At 41.3% G+C, this 25,957-nt stretch overlaps 1 protein-coding gene across 1 annotated transcript; it reads left to right on the forward strand.

Annotated features, from left to right (window-relative positions):
* The first annotated feature begins 775 nt into the window (after positions 1–775).
* PIK3R4 (phosphoinositide-3-kinase regulatory subunit 4) lies at positions 776–25,957 on the forward strand. The gene is made up of 19 exons (XM_074150402.1): positions 776–1,505; positions 3,120–3,253; positions 3,436–4,018; positions 6,131–6,265; positions 8,188–8,409; positions 10,980–11,153; positions 12,303–12,448; positions 13,600–13,803; positions 14,630–14,831; positions 15,940–16,139; positions 17,102–17,312; positions 18,574–18,739; positions 19,455–19,619; positions 20,782–20,993; positions 21,262–21,393; positions 22,752–22,852; positions 23,872–23,960; positions 24,383–24,491; positions 25,323–25,957. The coding sequence occupies exons 1-19, from the start codon at positions 776–778 to the stop codon at positions 25,491–25,493; spliced, it is 4,086 nt and encodes a 1,361-aa protein (XP_074006503.1). The 3' UTR covers positions 25,494–25,957.

A 25,957-nucleotide genomic window follows, 5' to 3' on the forward strand; every position in this document is an offset into this window, starting at 1 on the left:
CCCATCCCTGGAATTGATCAAGGCCAGGCTGGATGGGGCTTTGAGCAACCTGGTCTGGTGGGAGGTGTCCCAGCCCATGGCAGGGGGGCTGGAACTCCACGATCTTTCAGCCTTTAAGGCCCCTTCCAACCCAAACCATTCCATGATTCTATGGTAAGAAACCCTTCCGGGAAATATAACCAGATAAAAAAAGTCCGGATCACAGTAAAAGCCGAAACTTTAGTTCGAGGCAGGTAACATTAGCCCAAAACTCTTTTCTTTACAAGCTGCGGGGACAGCCGGCCACTCCCCTAGGCCTCACGGCCTCCGGCGGCCGGTCCCGCAGCGGCGGGGCGGGCTGGCGGGGCAGGATGTGAGCTCAGGGCGCCGCCCCTTCCCCCGCCCGCCTCATGGTGCCGGTTCCGCCGCCCTGAGTCCCCGCCTCGCTCCATCCCGCCGCCGGGGCTCGGGGGACGGGGGGGCCCGGTTCTGCCTTGGGCCGGGCGGGCCGCGCCGGTGAGTGGTGCGGGGGAGGGTACGGGGGGACACCCGCTGCCGCGGCGCCCCGTTGTCCCGCTGCCCCGGCGAGGGGCCTGGGGAAGGGCGGGAGCGGCGGAGGGGCCCGCTCGGGGCCCGGGGGGAGCGGGGGCTGCGCGGGGCCGGGCCCGGGGGGAGCGGAGCGAACCCGCAGCCGGTGTGAAACCCACCTGGTGTTTTGTGGGGTTTTTTTCCCCCCCCCCCAGGCTGAGGCGGGAGGGCCCCGGTGCGGTGCCGGCGGGCGGGAGGAGGTGCCGCCATGGGGAACCAGCTGGCTGGCATCGCCCCCTCGCAGATCCTCTCGGTGGACAGCTACTTCTCCGACATCCACGACTTCGAATACGACAAGAGCCTGGGGAGCACCCGCTTCTTCAAGGTCGCCCGGGCCAAGCACCGGGAGGGACTGGTGGTCGTGAAGGTGTTTGCCATTCAGGATCCCACCTTACCCCTGACCAGCTACAAGCAGGAGCTGGAGGAGCTGAAGATAAGGCTACACTCAGCCCAGAACTGCCTCCCCTTCCAGAAGGCGACCCTGTCCGAGAAGGCTGCGATGCTCTTCAGGCAGTACGTGCGGGACAACCTTTACGATCGCATTAGTACCAGGCCATTCCTGAACAACATTGAAAAAAGGTGGATCGCTTTCCAGATCCTCACCGCGGTGGACCAAGCACACAAATCTGGAGTCCGCCATGGGGACATTAAAACGGAGAACATCATGGTCACCAGCTGGAACTGGGTTCTTCTGACCGACTTTGCCAGTTTTAAACCAACTTATCTTCCTGAAGACAATCCCGCTGATTTCAACTATTTCTTTGACACATCCCGGAGGAGAACATGTTACATCGCTCCCGAGCGCTTTGTGGATGGCAGTATGTTTGCTACGGAGTTGGAAAACATGCGGGACCCTTCGACTCCATTGGTAGACTTGGCAAATAGCAATCAGCGAACAAGAGGGGAGTTAAAACGTGCAATGGATATCTTTTCTGCAGGTACTTGGAGCCATCAGGAGAGAGCAGTGTGTTGTTTATGGTTGTGTGTTTGGGTGCAGAAAATTTTATTTGTTTTTTTTCTGTTCCTTTTTTTTTTTTTTTTTTTTTTTACAGTGGGCTTAGAGAACACCATTGGAAAATCTTGCTTATTTTAAGCATAAGACCCAAACCTTTTCATTCACAGAAAAAGTACAGACACAGTACAGTAAGCTATATAACTTAAGTGCATCACCATGTTACCTGGGGAGGGAGATCACAAACAGTTCTGATATGGCTCAACTTTGCCCTGGGAAAGGACGAGGGGCAACGGGCACAAGTTGGAACATAGGAGGTTCCATTTAAATATGAGGAAGAACTTCTTTACGGTGAGGGTGACAGAGCACTGGAACAGGCTGCCCAGGGAGGTTGTGGAGTCCCCTTCTTTGGAGATTTTCAAGATCCACCTGGATGCAGTCCTGAGTAACATACTCTGACATGCTCTGGGCAATCCTTCTTCGGCAGGGGAGTTGGACTAGATGATCTTTATGGTCCCTTCCAACTCTAAAAATTCAGTGAAATTCAGTGAAAGAGATTGTTCTGCAAGCCACAGATCATCATCATCTTGTGGCTGAGGTTCCGGGGATGTGTAGCGTATGTCTCATGGGACCCAAGAGGAGGAACCAGTCAGTGCTTCACCTAAGGTCCAGCTGCCTGGCGACTGAGGCATCTTTCAGGGCAATTTGGCAATATTGGCCTTAGAAGCCCCTTCTAAATTCATTTTCCCTACAGGCAGGAAGTTGGATAACTAACTAAGCTTCTGTCATAGTCCCACTCACAAATACTTGATGGAGTCCGACTATGGGAGCCTGTCTTGAGTCTTGGGCTTATCTTGAGCAGTTTGAAAGCCGTAAGTCTGGCCTTTTTTTTTTTTTTTTTTTCTGAAAGTGATTGAAAATCTGAACTTAAAGGTAAGGGTTACTTCATTTTACAAGCTGCTCTTAGGGCCAAACTTGCAGGGCACTCCACTGATAAAGCAAGATGCTCACCCTTGGGAGCAAACTGCAGGAGTGGGACCTTTGAAGAGAATGTGTCATGTACACAACGAGGGAGGGGGGCTGTGCTTAGCAGTCATTATTTCTCACTGTGCTTATGAGCTTGTGTGAGTGAATATATGCTGTCTCAAAGCATCACTGTGGAAGTAGAGGTGATTTCTTTACTTTCTGTAAAAGGGCTGCTTAGTTTTGACCCACTGCCTGATCCATGCAGACTTAGTGGCACTCTTCTTCCATGTGACTGTGGTGTGGGTTCCTTTTCTGGTGGTGTATTTTCCAGCTGGCAGGTGGCTGAAGTCACTGCCTCATGTTTCCTAATTCCAAACTCCTCTGCTGTTGGCATGTTTAACATAAAATACCAGGAGATACTTCAGGGAACAAGTGTAAAAGCCAGTTTTTGGAGCTTGAGATGCCAAATTAGCTCATGGAAAGAAGATAGCAACTTATTTGCCTTATTTTTAATCAAGCTAAGAGTTTCGTAGAGTTTGTTCTTTTCTGCATATAGAAAGCAAAGTTAAAGTATCTGTTCCTAATCCTGTGACATCTTTGACTTTTTTTGCTTGTGGTTGTTTTTGTTCCCCAGGCTGTGTAATAGCAGAGCTCTTCACAGAAGGCGTACCCTTGTTTGATTTATCTCAGCTTTTGGCTTACAGAAATGGCCTCTTTTCCCCTGATCAAGTCCTAAACAAAATTGAAGACCGCTGTATCAGAGAACTGGTAAGGATGGACTGCAGCATTAGAATCATTTGTGTGGTCTGTTTGTGGGTTTTTTCACCTACTTTGATGACAAATTGCTAATTGTTTGGATTTGGGATGGTTTTTGGGGTTTTTTTTGTATTGCAAATGTCTAAACCTTTAATCTTTCTCTCCCGCTCCCTCCTACTTCTGCCTTTCTCAAGGTCACTCAGATGGTCCATCGCGAGCCAGATAAACGTTTAGCAGCTGAAGATTATTTGAAACAGCAACGTAACAATGCATTTCCTGAAATATTTTACACTTTCCTTCAGCCTTACATGGCCCAGTTTGCCAAGGAAACGTTTGTATCGGCAGATGAGCGTATATTGGTCATACGTAAAGATCTGGACAACATCATTCACAATCTCTGTGGGCATGATCGCACAGAGAAAGCCGAGGGAGAGACAAAAGAGAATGGGCTGGTTGTTCTAGTGTCTGTGATAACTTCCTGTTTACAGACTCTCAAATACTGTGATTCAAAACTGGCCGCTTTGGAACTGATTCTTCATTTAGCACCAAGATTAAGTGTAGAGATTCTTCTGGATCGTATTACTCCTTATCTGTTACATTTCAGCAACGACTCTGTGCCCAGGGTGAGGGCAGAATCTGTGAGGACACTAACTAAAGTTCTTGCTCTCGTCAAAGAGGTGCCACGCAATGATATTAACATTTACCCAGAATACATTCTGCCAGGCATTGCGCACTTGGCCCAGGATGAAGCCACCATCGTCAGACTTGCATATGCTGGTAAGAGGAAATCCAGTCAAAACTCCTAGTCTTGGGTTTTTCTGTATTTCCTTAACTGTTTTTTTCTCTGCTTAAAGTCATCACGTAGCTTGCTGTTTCAGTAAATCTCCCCAGAAATCTCAGAAATGACTGCAGGTAAAGACACCTGTATTCACTTAAGCTAACTGGTGCAGGTGGTGGCAGCAACTTAATAATTAATGAGTTGACTTACACTAACAGATGAGTTTCCAGTGTAGGTATGTACTCAAAGTAAATAATTACATTTTAAATAGTTGACAAAACATGTTTACTCTCTGCTAGATGAATCAACTCTTTTAAAAAAATAATATTAATTCTTCTCTGTAGTTCTGTATGTAAAAGCAACTTGCAGAATGTGTACGCGTGCTTTGGGCTGGGGCTTGGATGTAGCACACAGCAGCTCTGCCCACAGCTAAGGTCAGGGGTCAGAATTCAGAGCCCCACGCTCAGGGAAGCAGCCTTGGCTTTATTCCCTCGATAAGCAAGAGCAGAACAAAGAAAAGTACTTGTCCAAGCCGTCTTTGTCTACTGAAGTATGTGAACAGGGCTTTCTGAGCTTGCCCACCCCTTGCTGCTTTTATTAATTTATCTTAATTGACATTTCACTAGCTCAGATTGCTTGCTTAGAGCGGCCTGATTGAACTGAATAAATATGAAACTAACTTAAAGCATCGGTGTGTTGCTACGCTTCAGTTATTTTCCCACAAAATGAAAGCTGATATTCAGGGCCTGAAATTACTTTATTTGCTATGTAATAGACTGGCTTATACCATAGTAGGCATTTTCTTCATACATTATTCAGATATATGGGTTCTGCCTGGTTCAGGAATAAGCTTTGTAGTCATGCCCATATTTGCTATCTACCATGTACCCTTATTTGCTAGGATTAGCATATTTTTAAGTGCGTCGTTTCAGGGTTTGGTTTGGGTTTTTTTAAGTTATAAATGCAGAATTTGGTTGACAATGTCTCAGATTATGTTTTTCTTTTGTTTACTAAGTAAGCTGGTAGAACTAATTATTGAAGGTAATGTATAGTTAATGAATAGAACCAATTGCTTTTCGTCACCTTGATCTTCCACATTTCTCCTTTTTTGCAAGTGCAGAAAGGCAACAGGTCTCAGTACCCCCAGAATCAGTTGCATCTGCTTACGCAGAGGTGCTCTCTGTGTTCGGTGGTTTATTTTCAAACTGAGTACAGCTAATATTTTCTGAAATTTAAAAAAGTTACTTGAACTGTAGATGGTTAAATCTGATTAAGTCACCTTAATTTCAAATAGCTTTTCTTTTAAGAAAGCAATTTAAATTTCAAGTAAATAAAGATATATAATGAAAGGTAGCTTGACACCTGAGTTAACTTGTGTTAGTATAGCACACTTTTTGGAAGTGGGCAGGCTGGTGACTTACAGGATTTGATCTCGGCTGTGGACAGGCTCTGTTAGCATGCTGCTGTTGTCTTGGACGACACTCAGAATGGCTGCTTAAGTGGGACTTCTGCCTCGATGGGATTATTCCAGTGCCAGCAGTGGCCTGACCCATATAATGTAGCCTGAGTTGCTTCAGCAGTTTCCAAACAGTGCAGGACAGTGCCAAATCGCGTGGATAGATATGGGGGCTAATGTTCTAAAAGTGGAATCCAGCCGTCAAGGGTAACCCTGTTGTTATTCCCTAGGATACATATCCTGGCATGGTGGTTTGTCATTGTTGTTTTGTTGCAGTTTACCACGTGGACATGTTAGTTAATTCAGGTTAATCGGCCTTTAAGTTCTATCAAGTTATTTAGTCGTTAGTCTGAGATTAGGTGGTATTTAGGGCTAGTTCTAGAAGACTGAAATTAGTCCTTGCTAAACTTCATATCCTTACAATTTTTCCACTTGTTTATATGACAAAAGTACCCTATGATTTGATGTACGTGGTAGCTTCGCTGGGGTCAGGGTCAACAGAACGGGGTTGATGAGCGCATGTTGTGTAATTTCAACCCCATTTGCCCATCGTGACTGGTATTGTCAGTAGTTATAATATCTCATCAGGGAATCATCAGACTGATGTAAATTGGCAAAGTAGAACAATTCTTAACCAAAATGTTTTCCTTTGCAGAAAACATAGCGTTGTTGGCAGAAACAGCTCTGAGGTTTCTGGAGTTAGTACAGCTGAAAAATCTGAATATGGAAAATGAACCAAATGGTGAAGAAATGGATGAAACCTCTCACCCTAGTGATAACTATGACACAGGTAATGTCACTTCTACTTACCTTGCCTGCTTATAATAGCAAATCATGGGCCAAAACTCCTAGTTAGCTCTGATCTTCCTCATCTCTTAAAAGTTTAGCCTTCCTTTATTAAATGGGAAGAATGCTTTGTCGTGACCAGTATCAAAGCGTGTACGTTACAGCTTCATGCAGAAATAGATGCCTCTGTTCTGAACATTGCAAAAGACAAAAAAGTGTATAAATGAGCATGCTTTTCTTCTCCAAAAGTTTTCAAGGTATTTGACTGTGATGCTGGCTTCACTCAGTCCCGTAAAAAAGTCAGCAGCGAAAACATGGCTGTATTCCAAACACCGCTTCCATTGAGGTGGCAGGCAGCGTTAGCTGTGAAAAACCTGTCAAATTCTGTCATAGTCATAGTACTGTATTTTTCAGTTGTTCTTCCTTTTCAGTTCCTATGCCTGGCAATTCTTGTCTATCTTTTTGCCTGAAGATGCTGAATGAACGGCATTACTGCCCAACGGCATCCGTAATCTGTGCTATTGTAACTGTAGCACAGGGAATGATATAACATCCTAAGAATGACTTTTATCTCTCTTTCCCTTGGGAAGAAGGAATGGTTAGAAGTGACCTGTGTGTCAGCTCCAGTGCCTTTTAGTGATGCATAGATTTCCAGAACAATGCTAGGCAAGTCTTGAAGACTTTATAGTTTAAAACTGTAATTTCTCTTTTGGGCTAAATAGATTTCTCTGTGACTAATCATAATTGGTAAACATCCCACACATATGCCCTTTGGTAGGGAAAAAGGCATGTTTCAGTTATCTCTTAACTAGTTGCAGGATGATACTTTAAAAAAAACACAACACCCTACCGAAACCAAACATAAAAATATCACCTTCGAGTTCCTTCACATAAGGCATGGGGTGCTCGGAATTGCTGAAGAGTGAGAGAGAAAGCCCCATCACACGGGCTGTATTTCTAAGATATACTCTCCCCTGTCCCCTCAAAATAGCTTGGAGATGGAAGAATTAACGCAAGGAAAAAAGAAGTTTGAATAGTTCTATTCTTTTTACCCTTTTAGACATCAAGCATGAGAAGTTTGAACCCAGAAGGCAACTTTTTCATGTGACTGACAGACAGAGTCACGATAGAAAGCAAATTAGCTGGTCTTCTGACTGCAGGGAAATGGTAATCACCCCTGCTAAAGCTGGGACAGCAATAGCTGAAATTTTTGTGCTACTTGTTTGAGAACCTCCCTTGTACAGCTTTCAATAATAGGCAGTGCATTAACAATTCTGTTATTTCCATTTAACAGAAATATTTTTTTTTAGTCACATTATGGAGTAGAAGCTGTGGGCAAGGTCATCTTCAGATTTTTTGTTGGTGGTGTTAGGGTAACTGCTGATATTTGATGAAATTGGAAGTACTCATTTTTTCAAGTGTTGTTTATTCCTCTCTGTATCCTTAATGAAGCCATTCTATCTACCTAACTAAAGATACACTCTTGATCTGTTGTCAGTTCACAAACTTTGAAACTGGTGGTCAAATAAACATACCAAACCAGAATTGCCTTGAAGCATTTTGTTACTGTTGTAACATTGCTGCTGACTTGTTCTGATGTTTCTTTACATCTGCATTTCACATGCACACACACACATATAAAAATTACATGAGCTGGATCATCTTAGTTGAAGTTATGACAATTTTAGAATATATCGATCTGGGAAGAATGTCTTCTATATTCTTTGGCTTTGCCACTACCTCAGGCTTAGTCTGAAGTCTTTGGTAAGCCAGTTGTTGGAATTGTTGAGGTTCTGTTGTGTTGCCCATCATAGGCCATCCTGAAGAGCACCCAGCTCTATCTGTATAACTCCTTTAGCAGCAGATACTACACCTGCAGATACTGTTTCTCTCCAACCCAAATGCTCATCCTGCTGTCTCTTGCAGAGTTGCAAGCCTTGCATGAAATGGTCCAGCAGAAAGTTGTGACTTTGCTAAGTGACCCGGAGAATATCGTGAAACAAACGCTGATGGAAAATGGAATAACTCGTCTCTGTGTCTTTTTTGGACGTCAGAAAGCCAACGACGTTCTTCTGTCTCATATGATCACTTTCTTAAATGATAAGAATGACTGGCATCTCCGAGGAGCTTTCTTTGACAGCATTGTTGGTAAGTGTTTGGTTTCAGCCAAACAGAGTAGAGAGATAATAATGTAAATAAATTAATTTTTGCATATCCTGGAAACAGTTACACAGTCATATAAAAGTCCTTTCTTACAAAGTTTCCTATAAATTATAGGAAAAGTCTTTGCTGAGTTATTGGGTGTAAATGTTTCTTTAGGGAGTGAAGATGAAACAATGTAAATACAAATATATTTTTCTTTCAGTCCAAATATTTAATACAAACGAGACTGAGGCATTTAAGTCTAGGTTAAATTAAGGTAAAAAATAAACTTTAAATACCTTTTTTTTTTTTTGAGTCTTTGCTAAAGCCACTAACTCAAAAAGCTAAATTATGACGCTCTCCAGTAGATGCATCACTTCACGTGTGCATGGTCTCGTTAATTTCTGGCAACCTGTTCATATGATGAAAACTATGCATTGATATAGGCAAAAATTGTAATTTGAAAATTTTTTTTAGTGCCTTGAAACCTCACTTAAAGATTCCTGTCAGCTCAGAAAACTTAATAACAATTTAAAAAAACCTTACCAGTGATGATATCAGCTGTTAAGTATAGCTGGTGTTCCACGTATGTTGGAAATTATTGCACATGACTGTTGCTGAAAGTGGGCGCTCAAGATCTGCGGTTCAAGAAAACTTTCCTATTGCAGTACCTGGGGAGAAAAATGGTACTTCAGGTGTATGGCAAATAAAAAAAAAAAAAAGTGTGATCAAATGTCCAGCAGGGCCATGATGGTAGGCACACGTTCCATTATGACTGGAAGCCACAAAATGCTGTGCTGGCAAACCCTGCCAAGATGAGATACTAATAACTTGTCAGAATTTGTTAGAAGGAGCAATGGGGTAGCCAAAGCATGGTCACGGTGTCCTGGCACTTAGAGATATATGAGGCAATTAAGTGTAAAAGTCAAGACATGTAACCTGTATTTTTAACTCCTCCTCTCCCAGTATCTGTTCAAAACCTCCACATAAGAATTCAGATAAAGTTCAAAATTTATATTTTTATTTTACACTATTTTATACTATTTTACTTAAAGGTGTTTGCTCATCTTCAAAACTTTGCTCTCTAACTCGTCTTTAAGTATGTGCAGGCCCTGCTGCCTGTGGCTGTGCGCGGGTGCCCTTCTGTAACAGCGGCACCAAGGGGATTTCTCTTACCTGGGCTATTTCTCCCTTCTTCCTCTCTTCTATTTAGCAACTGGTTACAAAGCACAGCATTAATACATGAACAAGTATATTTATTGTTAACTTATTAGAGTAAAAGTAATAAAGTTATTCTATGTTTAATCTCGATTCTGCTGAGAAGACATTGAATTTTCTGGTATTTATCAATCCCAAGTAACTGGGTTAGAAGCAGAGCCAGTTACGGTCTATGCTGTGTACCACATACGACAGCAGCAACAAGGAGCCTGAGCTATTCAATGGAAAACTAATTCTTTTTCTTTTGAGAACAATCAGAGGACTTGGGCAGTTTGTGGGAAGGAATGTTAGCTTGATAGATGTAAAGGTAGAGGAAAGATCAGAAATCCAACAAGGTCCATCTCCCTTACCGTTGCCAGAGATTAATTACTGTAGATTGGGTTATCCAATCCAGACAAGCAATTCCGGATGACAGTTTCACGTGGCCAGTGACTTTCATGTGGGAAAGGAAGAAGAACAGGAGGCAGTTTCTTTTACTGCCATGCAGTTGATACATTGCTGTCCAGCAGCTTCAAGGCTTTCATTTTGCTTCTTTCTTTAAGATTTTGAAATATATTTTCAAATTGGATTTATTTTTGAAACTACAGTCAAGGTGGCTTCATGATGGCAAATAATTTGAGACTAGTTAATTAAACAGCAAATCTTGCAGCCATTTCAGGCTGGAAAAGTTTTAGAAGACAGTTCTAAAAGTTCCTTTTTGAGTAGTGATTCTTTCTTTGTGGCTAAATGAATGTATGTTACAGACTTTCCTTGCTGATAATTAGTCCAGTATCCAGTTCAGCCTTTTCAGGAGTCTGGATGATACTCGTATTATGTTTGCTACTAAATTAAAAGACAAAATCCTGCCAGCAGAACCTTTTATTAGGTTCTGTCACACGCTTCAAAGTATTCAAGGCCAGGCTGGATGGGGCTTTGAGCAACCTGGTCCAGTGGGAGGTGTCCCTGCCCAGGGCAGGGGGGTTGGAACTGAATCATCTTTAAGGTCCCTTCCAACTCTAACCATTCTGTGGGTATTGCTCACTTGTCCTTTCCGTGTACAAATGCAGGCACTGCATCCCCACCCCTTAGGAGCACTGCTGGTTTTGCCTTGCTGTTCCAGACTTCTGCTGGCCAGCTGTGTGCTGACATCTATGCCTGGCATCTGGAAGGATCTCTGCGGGCACAGGGACACAGGGATCTGCTTTTATCAAACGGTTTTCAAAATATTGGTCTAACTTCAAATGGAAAGCAGCTTCCTTTTATTCTAATGACTAATAATCTGTTTTGAGGTGTCTCTGCGGGACAGCAATTTTAAACTTTGGTGAGGAAAGGCAAGGAAGTGCTACTTTGGATTTTTATGTGTTCTTTCATTGTTTCAGGTGTTGCTGCTTACGTCGGCTGGCAAAGCTCATCAATACTGAAGCCTCTGCTTCAGCAAGGTCTCAGTGATGCTGAAGAATTTGTCATTTATAAAGCCCTCAATGCTCTTACTTGTATGTGCCAGTTGGGGCTCTTGCAAAAGCCCCATATTTATGAGTTTGCTTGTGATATCGGTAAGTTGGAATACTGGAGAATACCTTATTTTCCTAAATAACAAAAGAAATCTCAATACTACATAAAACTTCACTGTCAGCTTAGCTGTCCAATATGCAACCCTCTGTTTTAGAACCTGCACAAAATTGTGTTTGTCAACTATTGCTGGTTGGACCATGTTAGTGTTCAGAACTCTAATAATTTTGGTGGAACAAATTGGAAGCATCTTCTCTGATTTTACATGGGACAGCATCAAACAACACTTAGTCCAAAAACTTTCTGCTTTAAGATCTTTCCTTGTTCTTCATGCCAACCTCCTATAAAGGAAGTCGGAATGAAGAACACCTGGTTACTCCTGGAAGTTGATCAGGCACATAACTTGGAAACTCTTACCCATCAGCCTTTGAGGAAGGGGGGAATCCAGTCCTTTGGACAATACGTGATCCTTTCTCATCCTATTTCTAACACCATAAAACCCCATTTAACTTGACAGAACCTTGAATACAGAGTTGGTCTCTCCTTCCTCATCAGGCTTATCAGTTTAATTTAGACATGCACAAGATTTACCAGCTATTTATGGGAAAGAAAATATCAGCTGATCTTTTGAGATGTAGTCTGCTTCTTCCTAATGGTATGGCTTTTCAAATGCACCCAGAATTTGGGACAGATGATCTGTGATTATATCTTATGACTAGATAGTCCTTTGATTACAACTTCTTAAAACCCACATAACTGAGATGGAATTCTGAGCCTGGTAATCTCACAATGTAAGTAGTGACTATTCAATGAAGAGAGGGGAAGAAGGGACGAATAAAGTATTTACTTAAAAAGAGAACAATAAATCACTGGTATGAGGATTCTCCATAATAAGTTTGAGATTTTGAGTATTTTGGGATTAGTGTCCTTTGCAAATCTGGAGTACAAAATTAAGGATTGAAATGAATAAATAGAAAAAATATGCTTTTTGGCAACAGCAAGGAAGCTGAGCAGCACAGTGAAGTCCATGAAATAATTTTCTTAGTATGAGTGTTTTAACCTTGGTCCTCTGCAGGAGGTAATCAAGTTTGGGGGTAATTCTAGGGGAAGGAAATGGCATTACAGGCTGCCATATAGAGGATGATCCCCTCTCTTTAACATGAATATATTTTAACAGCCTAATTTTCTTTCAGCACCTTTCCTGTGCCATCCTAATCTTTGGATACGTTATGGTGCAGTTGGATTTATCACTGTGGTAGCACAGTATTTGAATATTGCTGATGTCTACTGCAAGCTAATGCCATACCTCCATCCTTTTATCACACAACCAATAATACAGGTAATATTTCAGATGATATCCATGTGAATATATCTTGACTAGTCATAATTCTTAAGTCTGTCTTGGCCATGGTCCTTCCTATAAGAATGTTGGATTTTTATTTTTTTTTTTCAATTAAGTATAGAGGCAGCAATGTCTGGCAGACATTGACAGAATGGCTGTTGTCTTCCCTGTTTGAAACACTGTTGTCTCAAGTTTGTTGCAAATTGCAGAACATTTTGCAAAGCCTTAAATAAACAAACCCTTCTCTGCCTTGTTTACAACCAAACTCATGCGACATTGGGCTAGTTTACAGGAGTGTAAAAGGCATGAAAAGTTGGCTGTGAAACAAGTGTTTCTATGTTTTATGCTTTCATCTGCAAGACCGAGTATTCCAGCCCTGCCTCGCTAACACAGATACTGAATCACCACCAGGGAGAACAGAAACTTGTTTGATTTTTTTCTGTTTTAATAGAAATGAGCAATCTTTATAAGGACTGCCCCAGTTAATGACTCTGAATTATGCCTTAACTCATCAGTTTCTTATGACTGTTTACTAATGTCCTAATATGCTTTTGAATATTACTTAATTATACTCTTGTACATCCTTAATTCTCTTGTATACGTAGGAGGAAACTCGGTAATCTGACTGACACAAGGGAAGAGCTCTTCTAGTTGTTTTTTTTACAGGGTAAATGTAGGACAAAGACAGACAAAGTTTGCGATATCATTGTACTAGTAGTATAATTTTTAATCCCAGCTAGCAATGCCAAGTAGATGTTCTGATACTGCTGGGAGAACAGGGAAAGAGAACGGATAGAATCTGATGTGATCAACATGGGAAAGATACTATTTTCACAAAAGAAGAGTAGTTGAATCTAGATTATTGGCACAATCATGTGCAATAATTTTGAAGTCCTGCATGGTCTTTTGTTATTGTAAGTTTGAAAGCAACTCTTCAGGACTGAGCTGGAAACTGTTTTTTAGAATGTGCCTTCAGAGGAAGAGAGTGATTTTTATACTAATATTTGCAGTTGTCCAGCTACTGACTTTCAGCCTAGGAAAAAAAAGTGCAAACATTGTAGACATGAGATGACTGCATTTACTGCTACATTTCCCTATGTTTATATCATCCTCCTCTGTGTTGACTGATCTCTCTTTCTGAATTGCAGATAGATAAAGAAATAGTCCTGCTAAGTGTACTTAAAGAGCCTGTCAGCCGTTCCATATTTGACTATGTCTTAAGATCAAAGGATATCACAAGCCTCTTCCGACACCTTCAAATGCGTCAGAAGAAGAGGAATGGTGTTCTCCCTGACTGCCCACCCCCAGAGGACCCTGCCATTGCACAGCTGTTGAAGAAGCTACTTTCACAAGTGATTGGTTTTTATTTGTACTTTGAAAGTCAGGCATGAGATTCGTGGGCTCCGTGTGTCTCCACAGACCCTAACCTTGCAGTGGCTGCTCTGAGGGACTCCCAGTCTGAGTCCCATTAACTTGTTTTCAGTATGTGCTTGTAGGACAAAGAGTTCAGAAGTTAAGGAAGATTCTGAAAAGATCTGCCAGAAATAGGGCAACCTTACATTTGGATTTCCCAAGTACATCCCCTTTTTAAAGACTTCAGTTGTATGTCTCAGATTTCTGACACGTCTGTGATGGTATCAGTGTACATGTTGTATACTGTGTTGGAGAGAAGAGTACGCATTTGTTGAAGAGATAGACATGCAAGTAATAGTGCAAAAGCCAAAGGGAGCTGGAAAGTGTTGAGGCTTGTGTGTGAAGAGGGGAACACTAAGAATCACCCACACAAAAGTAGTGAGAACTGAGAAGAGGCAGGACTGCACCTGAGTGTGTGTGTGAGGGGGGGGGTTCAGGGTTTTTCTCCTTTTTTTTCCCTATAGGCTGTGAGCTGTAAGCATGGCCTAAGTGGCAGCAAAGCAGATTGCACCAGGCAGTGATCCAATATTAAAATGCTATTCTGCCCTTTCTCTATTCCTACCCTGTTCCTGAGGAGGAAGGATATTCTTATACTACAGCAGCTTACCCAAAGTCTCGTATGATAGATTGATGTCTCGAATTCCGGGGATGCACGCTGTCCTTCCACTTCTGAGCCAGTCACTAATCTCACTGCTTCTTATGTCTTCATGCCATGATGCGTGTTCTTGGTCAAAAGTAAATAATATCTCTTCTTTTATTCTGTAGGGGATGACTGAGGAGGAAGAAGATAAGCTGTTAGCACTGAAAGACTTTATGTTAAAATCAAATAAAGCTAAAGCCAATATAGTGGATCAGAGCCACCTGCATGACAGCAGTCAGAAGGGGGTGATTGACTTGTCAGCTCTGGGAATAACTGGGAGACAAGTGGATCTTGTTAAAACAAAGCAGGAGCCTGATGACAAACGTGGTTGGTATATTTTGTCGTCTGTATAGATAAAGTATAGCCTTTCTTTCAGGGTCAGAGAATTAAGTCTTTAATTTACTCAGCAAGTGTTCTCAGTAATTCAGGCTACATAACTATCACCACCTCACTGAGTTTGCAGTAAGACAATTACTGCTGCTATTTGAAATGTGAGGTTCTGGAATGCTCTCTGGATCAGTGAAAGATAGGTCTGTTTTGCCCCTGAGAGTATTTAAATTAGTTTGACTGCATCTACTGTAGTAATATGCACAGGTTGTTAAGCTGATTGTGACAAACAGGACTCTAGTGACCCAGGGTAACAGTGTAAATTATGAAGGCTACGTTTCTGCTGTCTATCAGAATATATATCTATCTTATCAGATGCTGGACTGCAAATATTTTGCATATAATTTTAAGGAAAGTACGTAAGTACAGGACTTTTCAGTTTTTTGCATCCTGTGGAGTCAGGAGTGGACAGGATTTAAAAGTTAGTATATGAAGTCTGTATTTGAACTGATTGGCTTCACCCAGAACTGTCACCTGCATAGTCTTCACACCTTAAACTTCTTCGCTGACTTTGTCCACATGTAATTTGTCCCATGTTTTCGTTTTGCTTGTTGAAAATAAATAAATTTCCTATTTACAGGTAACATTCTTGAATCTACAGGTGATGTGGTGATTGTGATGGAAAACTGGTTGTAGTTGACACAGACCATGATTTGCATACTGTGCTATTACAAGTTTATCCCTGTCGTATGCCAGTAATGGAGTAACTCTCATAAGAAAAAAATATCATGTGGAGTTTAATCCTCCAAACTTCTAGATGCAAAACTTTCCTATGCTGGAATGATTTATTGCATGAGGCAACTGTAGGATTAAGTAGGTGTAAACAGAGCACTGGCCACGTGTGTTCTGTTTGCCTCATAAATCCCTGTCAGGTGGCTTAAACAACCTAGCAGTATGGTTTTCTCTATTAACTATATGAATAGTAAATTGGCATGTAAACATTGGGCTCCATGTTGTCTGAAAATAATGACCAGCCTGAGTGAACGTTGTCATGATTATGGGTGGTTTTTTTTTCTCCCTCCCCCTCCTCCCTCCTGATTGCTTACAGCTAGAAAACATGTAAAGCAAGATTCAAATGTAAATGAAGAATGGAAAAGCATGTTTGGGTCCCTAGAACCAACTAACATCTCCCAGCCAATACCCAAAGGACATGGGCAAACTACTGATCCTGAAGCCATCCAGGCTGGGAAACCTCTTCGTTCAGAGTCCTCAGCTGGCATTTGTGCCACTTTGTCATCCTCCCCACAGGTATTGCTGAAAAATACTATCTTTGCATCTTAAACCGAAATGATTCGATTGTTTTAAAGCCAAGTGGGACTATAGGGATGTGGCGTTCTTGTTTTGTTTGGAGGTTATTTCACACTGGTGCTATTCCCTGGTGTCTTCTCCAGCAGAGTAGCTGAATTTCAAGTTCTTATTTTTAAACTAGGGATTGAGAGAGGATGGAAGTGAGTTTAGTCTCTTGAACAGAAGAGCTTCACTAACAAATAGATGATTTGAATGAAGAAATGGGGCTTTATGGATTAGCTAATTATTAGGTAAGCTGTTCTGGCAGGGAAGACTTTTCCTCAAATTGCATGCCCTAATACATGTTGTGAGGAAGAGAAGAGATGTCATGATGCTATCGTGGAACCGCTGTATCATGTCATAGCTGCATTTAGATATCCTGTACCTGTAATACTGGCTACAGAGGGATGGGTGGGAGCCCTGCAGGCTGTGGAGGCACCTCTTGACTCTGAACACTTCTTTCTATTCTGTTTCTAGTTGGCGATTAACTTCTGCTAGCTTTAAATGAGCGTCCACTCTGAAGTAAGAGGTTAAACACTTTAGGCTTTTATTTGAAAGCCCAATGTAAACAAATAATCGTTCAAGAGCTAACCTGTAATTCTGTCAGTCTTGAGAGCAATAACTGCTGCTGTAATAATCCCATTAAGACGTGTGCACGGCACATTATAGTTTCTACAAATAGAATACAGAACAGACTAGGCAAGCAGGGTAGAATAAGTGAATGGTTAACTTTTCTATAAATAATAATTTTCACTATTTTAAATTGTTTTCATGCAAGCATTTTTTTTGAATGCTAATTCATTGCTAATTAATTCAGTAAAAAAGATTTTTCCACTTTTCAGTATGACCCAGTAATCTTAAGAGCAGGATTTATCTGTGTATAGAATGTAAGGCATATATTTTTAAGTGCTTACCTCTTACAGGCATCTGATGGAATGGTTGTTCAGCCCAGGAAACCCACCATACAGGTACTGAGCAGTTCGGCGTCCCCATCTGCACACCAGTTGCGCATCACCACTTGCAAAACTGAACTTCAGCAGCTGATCCAGCAGAAGCGAGAGCAGTGTAATGCAGAGAGGCTGGCCAAGCAGATGATGGAGAATGCTGAGTGGGAGAGCAAGCCCCCACCTCCAGGTAAATCACAGGCAACTGAGGTTATTGTACGAAAAATATATAGATATATATAACTTGAGTCAAGACATCATCATCTCAAGGAAAAATGCAAAAGATGAGGAAAAGAGGAAATTACTACTTTAGGAAATGTGCCTATTATGTAGAATGCATATTTGGCAAAATACCTGAACGGCTTACAAAAGAGGGCCTGGAAGCAAGTTCTTTACCTTCACAGTAACAGACCCAAACCACTGGTCTGAAGTTCAGGTTGTGCGCCTTGTTCCAGTGAGTTTTCTGAAGCGGGTTGTCTGTAACTCGGGTGTATGGCACATGACTTGCCATCCTGTAACAGGAAAATCAGCAGGAAAATAGTCCAACCAGACAACATTTGTACGTAGCTAACTTGGACTGAGCTTGGCTAAGCCATGAGTATGTCTTCTAAAGAGAGTTTTACAACCTATGAAATAACATGTCCCCAAATACATGTCCCAGCTGACCTGCTCTGCCACACGAGTGCCAGAAAACTGTTCATATTTAAAGTTTGTATCTTATTCTGAAATTTAGTGTGGTGTGTCTTTCATTATCCTTGTCTGCTGTTAATCCTTCACTATAGTAGATGCATGTTAGAAGTGCAGCCAGGTATTTCTGCATTGCTTGTTTCAGAGAAGGAAACATCACACAAATGTTGGCAATTTCTCGGCAAGAGTTACTGTGTGGCAGCTCAACTCCTCAATTTATTTTTGAAGTTCTGGAATAAATTTTCTATGGGATTTAGAAGAGCTGTTATTTCATTTCATTAGGTACATAAGGCTTGCAAACTAGAATGTAGTGCACCACTGAGCCTGTCACTTGCCCTCTACAGACAATCCAGGAACTTAAGTCTGTTCAAATGTGTTTCTTGTTATGTGCATTTTGGGCCTTTATGGGATTGGCATTTGCAGCACAGCAATCTACAAAGGCTGCTACCAGGAGAATGGTGCACTAGTATTTCTACAAAGTCTATGAAGAGCTCTTTGTAATTTCATTGAATGTACGTGGAACCCATCTAAAGAAAACTCTTACCCAGATCTGCCAAGAGGGTTTAGTTTGGAACTGGGCAAACAGGCTTTTGCCTTTAATATTTAAAATATGTTAGCTCTGTGGTTTTGGTGCCTTCTGTGCTTTGCAGCTGTAATGACTATATCCAAATATAGCTGTTGGTGGATGGGATCAGAGGGATTTTCATGTTCCTATTAAGTTATGAAATCAACACCAAACTCTATGGGTTTGTTTTTCCCTGCAGGATGGCGGCCTAAAGGATTGTTGGTAGCTCACCTTCATGAACACAAGTCTGCGGTGAACCGCATCCGCGTCTCTGATGAACACTCCATTTTTGCCACTTGCTCAAACGATGGCACGGTGAAAATCTGGAACAGCCAAAAAATGGAAGGAAAGACCACTACAACCAGGTAGATTTAAAACTCATAAGATTTTTGGGGCTGCTGTTTTAGAGTGCAAAATAAATTAGAGCAGGGAGCAAAGTATGAATCACTTGTGGGTGTGCTAGAGATTTCAATAATTAAATATACTGGTGTTCCTCTTTGCATGCAGCAAGAAAATACGAGATTTCTGTTTCAATTAGTTAATAAAAGAAAAAATATTGCTTGCAAATGCAAAGGGACCGCTTAGCAGTTGTAGTAATTACAGCCTATTTCATTTCATTTCTATACAGACATAAATAAATTCTGGTGCTGCTGTTTAAAGCCATCTGAGTTTTTTGGAACAAATTAGCTTCATGTTTAACTGTCTCATCCACTGATACTTGATGCGGGAAAGCTGTACTGTTGGTTGAAACATGGGTGGTATGGGGCTGTGAGAGAGAGCTTTGGGAGACGAGGATGTCTGTCTCAAAATACTTTGAAAAAAGTCTTGTGGACTGCAGTATGCTACTGTCATACAGTTTATAACCTAGGGGCTCAAAGATGAGGAGTTAAGCTTGCAGAGGCAACTTAGGCTATGTTCCTTTCTGATTTTGGAACAGTTAGAAAATGTTATTTTGAGAGCTCTCTCAAGAGTCATTGGTTTTAAGTAGGTGTTTGAGAGAAATAATTCTTTTTTTTTTTTTAACGTGCCACAAAAAAAGTTCCTCTTTTTTCTTCCTCTCCTCCTCTCTCTACTATTTAGATCAATTTTGACATACTCTCGGATTGGAGGACATGTAAAGACACTTACATTCTGCCAAGGCTCACATTACTTGGCTATAGCTTCGGATAATGGTGCCATCCAGCTTCTTGGTATTGAAGCTTCAAAGCTCCCTAAATCTCCTAAAATTCATCCGATACAAAGCAGGTATGTACTTAGAGCAGTTAAATTTCACGGCAAAGTTCAAGCTCTTAGTATATTCCTCCATTAGATCCCTTGATTTACTCTAGGCTTCCTGCTGGCTGAGCCCAGGCTGTACTGGAAGGCTGTAATCCATGATCTTATCCTGCTTCATAGAGAAGGGTTGAAAGGCAACCGTGCAGGGCTGAGAATTCATGGCTCTTGGTTATTGGTGCCTCCTCTGTCACTGCACTTGAAAGAGTCAGTCTGACCAGTTCTCAGGTTTTTTTTATTTACGCGCTGGGATTGGTAGTTTCTTACTATCTCTGTTATGATGTTAATACTTATAATTTTGGAGGTTCTTTTACAGGTCGTTAGATAAACGTTTACAAATCTACGTATCATTTGGCTTCAGGCCTGCAATTTTTATTCCCAGGCTTTTAATGTGAGTAAGGTAGCAAAGATACGGGGGATAGGATATTCTTTAGGGGAGTATTTGGGGACGGTTTAGCTCTTTCTTACCCATCTCCATATAAGCAGTTTTTTAATATTTGGCACTGATTCAACAGCTTAATCTTCCAGCTTGAGTGAGAGATGTGTCCAGGCCCCAGCAAATCTAGTAGCCATCTCAAAGACCTCTTTTCTGTCCGAAGTAAAAGTAAGGTATCGGTCTCAAATGTCCTCTCTTATTTGGGATTAAGTTCAGAAATTAAATAAGCGAAATCTAATGGAGATGGAAACTACAAACCAGATCTTCCCTTTTGGTAAACTCTGCATTTGTGCCTGAAGGAGGTGTCCATTTGCACATGCAGTAAGTGAAAGTGCTAGCAGTATAACATGGAGAGGGGTGTTCCATACACTCTGGATAGATGAATATCTGATAAACATGGAGCATGAATAGGAGAGAAATACCAAGCACACTGAGAGACCCAGAGCACAGAGGTATGATTGTTTGCAAATTGCTGCTGACAGCGTTTTACTAGCCTGTAGAAGACTTGCAGGTCTTGTTGGCAGAGAGATTTGAGGGAGCATAAGCATCTGTTGTACTAAAATCGGAAAGTTCTTTCTAGCACGTGCCTTTAGAAGTGACATGAAGAGGAATATGCTGCTCAGCTTTAGCTGTTGGAAGGAGTCTTAAACTTGGAGGGAGTCATATCTGCTTCTAAATTAGTTTATTCTTTTAATCTAGGTCCTTGGATCTGAAGGATGATGGCTGTGTGGTAGATATGCATCACTTCAATTCAGGAGCCCAGTCAGTACTGGCTTACGCTACAGTTAATGGATCTCTGGTTGGATGGGATTTGCGATCTAGCAGCAATGCTTGGACACTGAAACATGATTTGAAGTTAGGCCTCATAACTTCATTTGCTGTGGACATACACCAATGCTGGCTGTGTATTGGTAAGCCTGTGTTTCTTCTTAGCTTCTCCTCCCACCACTTCTGGTTTTCTTTTACAATAACTATAGCTCAAGCTTTTGCTTGATCTAACTTGACTAGAATATGCTTTTCTCAAACAAGAGGAGAGAAACACCTCCTGATCTATTTGTGGAAGTATTCTGCCCTCTAAGTACTTGAGGCTGAAGTCCATCTCCCTAGGAACAGAGCACAGGGATATGGGCAAAACCCTACATTTTATCCCTCTGACTATGGGGAGCTTTCTCTCACCAGGAACAAGCAATGGTACCATGGCGTGCTGGGACATGAGGTTTCAGTTACCCATCTCCAGCCATTCTCATCCTTCCAAGGCCCGAATCAGACGCCTGCTCATGCATCCTGTCTATCAGTCCTGGGTAATTGCAGGTAAAAGAGTGGCCAGAGGTTGTGATTAAAGGAGCTTCTGTTTCGGCTTCTGCTTCAAGCCCTGGGGGGAGTTATTGGTTTGTTGGTTTTTTTTTTTCTTCCTTGTAGTTTTTCTTATGCTTTGCTTGGGGAGACGAAAAAGGGAAGGTTCATACTTGTTTTCTGCCACTGTGCTCTTCCTGGCTCTTTTTGAAATTAAAGAAGCAGGGGGAAGCAGAGTTAAGCTATTATAAAAATGACAACCTTTACAGTTCTCATCTTCTGAGTATTACAACTCTCATGGGGATCTCTCCCTGTGTGCTGTCTACCACATCTACCACATCACTTTTTAAGGACAAAATATTATAAAAGATATAACCCAAACTCATGACATACATTGGTAAGTTGATGGGAATCCTGCCACTGCCTTCAGTGCCTCTGTAGATCAGAGACTGAAAGGTTGTCTCATTCCAATTCCCACTTGAATCTAACACAGCTGTGTCACGGGTTAGAGCTTTCGAGAATCTCCCCAAGATTCTTCATCTGGTATGCTCACATCTGCTTCTTCCTCACTGTGTGCAGCGCTGTCATATACTTCTAAGTGTTTGTGTCAGGAACACATTTGGAAATGGACGAGTAGCTTAAACTAATCCTACAACAGCAAAATTGATAAAGTTGCTCTCAAATGAGAGTAATTTGAGTTTCATATTTTACTTGCTTCTTAGGCATCACTTCTTATTTTAGTTATTAACCACCCTGGGAGATTAAACAAATTTCTTGAAAAACCATACAAATAAAGCAAGCTTCTCTGTGCTTTCTAGTTTGTTTCCTCCCTGCTAAAGAATAAATGAGTGACAAAGTTCATCACTCTGGAATATTATTAAAAAGTCCTTGCTTGCTAGGTTGCTGCCAGGCAATCCCTTGAACAGAATTCTTTGCCAGTCCACACTAAAAATGGGGTGGAACATCATGGTAGCTACTGAACTCTGGAACTTGGGATTGCTGCATTACCTGCCCGGGGGTAATCTCCAAAGTCCCTGCTGAACAGGCCATCCATCCTTCTCAAAGAAGGATGAGAAGTTATCTAGCGAGGAAAGTGAGGTTTTAATACCTTTTTAAAAGGGTTGGAGATTAAAGCAGGTTTTATTTAAACTCTCTTAAATTAGACACTTTTAACTATAGTGAAGCTGCTTCCAAGCAGTAAACCAAACCAAACACATGCATGGCTTTGCTGCTAAAGCAAGACTAACGCAGACGCTGCAGAGAGCAAGTGGAAAGTGTCTCTATGTCATACCCTTTATGTCACGTCAGTAGAACAGGTAGCAAAGAGCCAACCGACCTGTTTCATATTTTTTGCATTGGCAATGTCTTTCCTGTAGCTGTTCAAGGCAATAATGAAGTCTCCATGTGGGATATGGAAACTGGCGATCGACGCTTCACTTTGTGGGCCAGCAGTGCACCGCCTCTTTCAGAACTGCAGGTCTGGTCTCTTTCTTTTCCAGTTTCTGCTGTGTGGCGGGGGCTACAATCACCTCGTACTCCTTGCTGTGTATCAGTACAGTTACCCATCTCCATGGCCGTGCCAGTTTGGCACCAGGAGCTTCCCCTGGGATTTATTTGGGCACCATAATTGTTTTGCTGTCAAAATGAAACCCCCTTTGTAGAACAGCAGTGTAACCTGAATCTTCATTGGTATCTTCCACTCTCTGTGGAATGTAGTTGTAACACTCGCTTGCTATATCCAGTCACGTTCTTGGAAAACCAGTGAGCTGGTCAAGCCTGTCAAGATTAGGGCAAAGGCAAAATTCATGGTGTGGCATTTTGTACTTACTTTTACTTGCTGTTTCTGGGATTGTGTATACTCCTGTAAGCATCTGCTCTTCTGCACATTGTTTCTATGATATAGTGCCACTACTACACTTAACTGCTGGTTTAAAGCATGAAGTTGCGCTTCTTCAGGGAGTTAATTGGGGAAGGAGCAATCTGGGATATCATTCTTAAAACGCAAACACATGCACAAAAATAACCACAGCTACTTTGACAAATGTTGTTAATGCAGATCTGGAATCTACCTAAACTTGAACTCGTACGTGCCAGAAAGATTGCAGGTCGAGTTAATTTTGGTGACGCACTTTGCATGCAAGGATTCAAGCTAGTTTTCTGTTGTATGTCTGCCCCTTAATGGCTTCATAGCGTAAATCATGCTTTTCAGCATGATTTGCTTGCCTAATTCTTTTAGAAATAATCTCTCTCATTTGCCATCGAGAACATCATTTCCAAGATTCCCAAAAAGCATTATGGAGGGTTAAATCCGTTGCATTGCTCTGTGAAATGTAAGGAAGCAATTTAGCTTAATGTATTGAGATTAAAGTAATTTGGCATTGTCAGAAAGGTTTGGAAATTGAGTGGATGAATGTGGTAAAGAATGCGTTCTCTGTATGAAGCATGGCAACGGCTAGTGGTGATAACTTATTTTTGTATATCCCTTCTCCCTGCTAGCCTTCTCCTAACAGCATCCATGGAATATATTGTAGTCCAGCGTCGGGTAATCCCATATTACTGACAGCAGGCTCAGACATGAAAATAAGGTAATAAATTTTGTTTGATGCTCTCCCCTCCACCCCTGCTGGTGCACTAAATTTTGCCAAGCAGTGCCTAAGTAAGCTCCAAGAAGTCAAAACAATAATGCTGACGATGTGTTCATTAGTAAGCATCAGTGAGCTGAGAGAATGGTTCTTAGCAAAAGTAGCGCAAAACTACTTGCTTCTCTGAAACACAACATGTACCCTTTTTTAAATTCTTGGTACGCTGCATGATGGGAAATAAAACTGTAACTCATGTGTAAGCTTGATATGAATGTTGATTTCTCTACATCACACTCTTCCACTAAGTGTAGAAAGCATGTAGCGTTTGGGCCCACTTGTTTTCATCATAACAGCAAGACAGCTTTTAAACAGCTGTATTAAGACGATAAAATTGAACATCTCAGCTTGATCTTGTTTGTCTTCAGGTTTTGGGATCTAGCCTACCCTGAGAGATCATATGTTGTTGCTGGAAGTTCTAATTGCCCATCCGTTTCCTACTACAGGAAGATAATTGAGGGCACGGAGGTGGTTCAGGTATTTTGCTTTGTTTGATAGACACCTATTCTGCTTGCCTTTTGGATGGCCCCATGGGTTGTATTAATTACATGATGGCTTTAATCATAACTGTGTCTCTCTTACCTTTTATGGATGATGTCACTGTTGCATTTTCAGGCAGTTAGGAAGAAGTTATTTTAAAAGAAAAAATATCAGAAGCCAGACTCGTATATTACTTTTGGGATATTGAAATCTAATGTTTTAACGCTCTTGGCTTTGGTCAGTCTGTGCAAGGTCTTTTGTGTAGGATCTTAGCAAGACAACGTGAGGTGTACTGGTACCAAAATAACATGGTAGAAGAACTCTGCAGTTTTTATGACATCCTTCAGAGTGGCTTTTGGAACTGGCAGTGTTGCTCGTTGTTGAGTAGCACAATGTTTTGTTTCACTTCAATTGAATGAATGCTACTTCAGAGGTGACTGAAAAAAAAATTCCGCGAGGGTCTACCTAAGCACTATGATATTTTAGTGTTTTACCGGAAGTTCTTAAACAATTACATTCATGCTATTGAACCAGTTTTTATAAAACCCTTGAGGCGCTGTGTGTTGAAAAAAAAATTTCTTTCCCTAATCAGAGAGCTGTAATGTCAGTTCAGATTAAGACTCGGGTTGTGTATGATGACAAGGAACGAACCAAGGAGTAATCCTAAGAAAACTATCAAAGGATGAGAGGTCTTGTGTTTGGGTGGCATTTGTTTGTTTGAAGAGATATTTTGGTCTTTTTATACTGACAATCTAATAGGTGTGACAGTTCCCCTTTGCAAATGCTCACCTTTCTGTAAATAATATTTCTCACTTTGTTTTTGTACAGGAAATTCAAAACAAGCAAAAACTGGGGCCCACTGATGAGACCCCTCGGAAGGGTCCAGAGTCTCTTCCTGTCGGTCATCATGATATTATCACAGATATTGCAACTTTCCAGACCACGCAAGGGTTTATAGTAACTGCATCAAGGGATGGAATTGTTAAAGTGTGGAAATAAAAGCTGTACTAATATATAGTATGTAAATATTTGTAATAAAGAAATAGTGTTATAATTAATTTTTCAAGGACTGTTTCCAGATCATGGAATAGAATGGACTTTAAATACTATAACGGTGATGATAAAATCAGTTATCTGTATCCTACCACCCTGTTAGCACTTCTTAGCAAACATCTTTAACAAAAGAAGTAATAATCTATAGCATTTCCTGAAATACCCAGCAGTATGAAGAAATCATTTAACCTGGTTTTGACTACATTGTTCTTCAAGAATCTTTCAGAAAATGATTTAAAGATGTCCCACGTTACACATGCTACATGTGCAAAAAGCAAAGAGCTGGTACATGTACTTCGGTGTCTGACCGCTCCTGTGTTGAGTCTGAGAAATGAAGTAAGAATCAGTGCACTAATGTCCCTGTACATTCTAATAACTATAATAAAGTCCACTTGAGCTTCCCTCTTTGG

The sequence above is a fragment of the Numenius arquata genome, chromosome 7 (assembly GCF_964106895.1).
Source record: "Numenius arquata chromosome 7, bNumArq3.hap1.1, whole genome shotgun sequence".
Lineage (NCBI taxonomy): Eukaryota > Metazoa > Chordata > Aves > Charadriiformes > Scolopacidae > Numenius > Numenius arquata.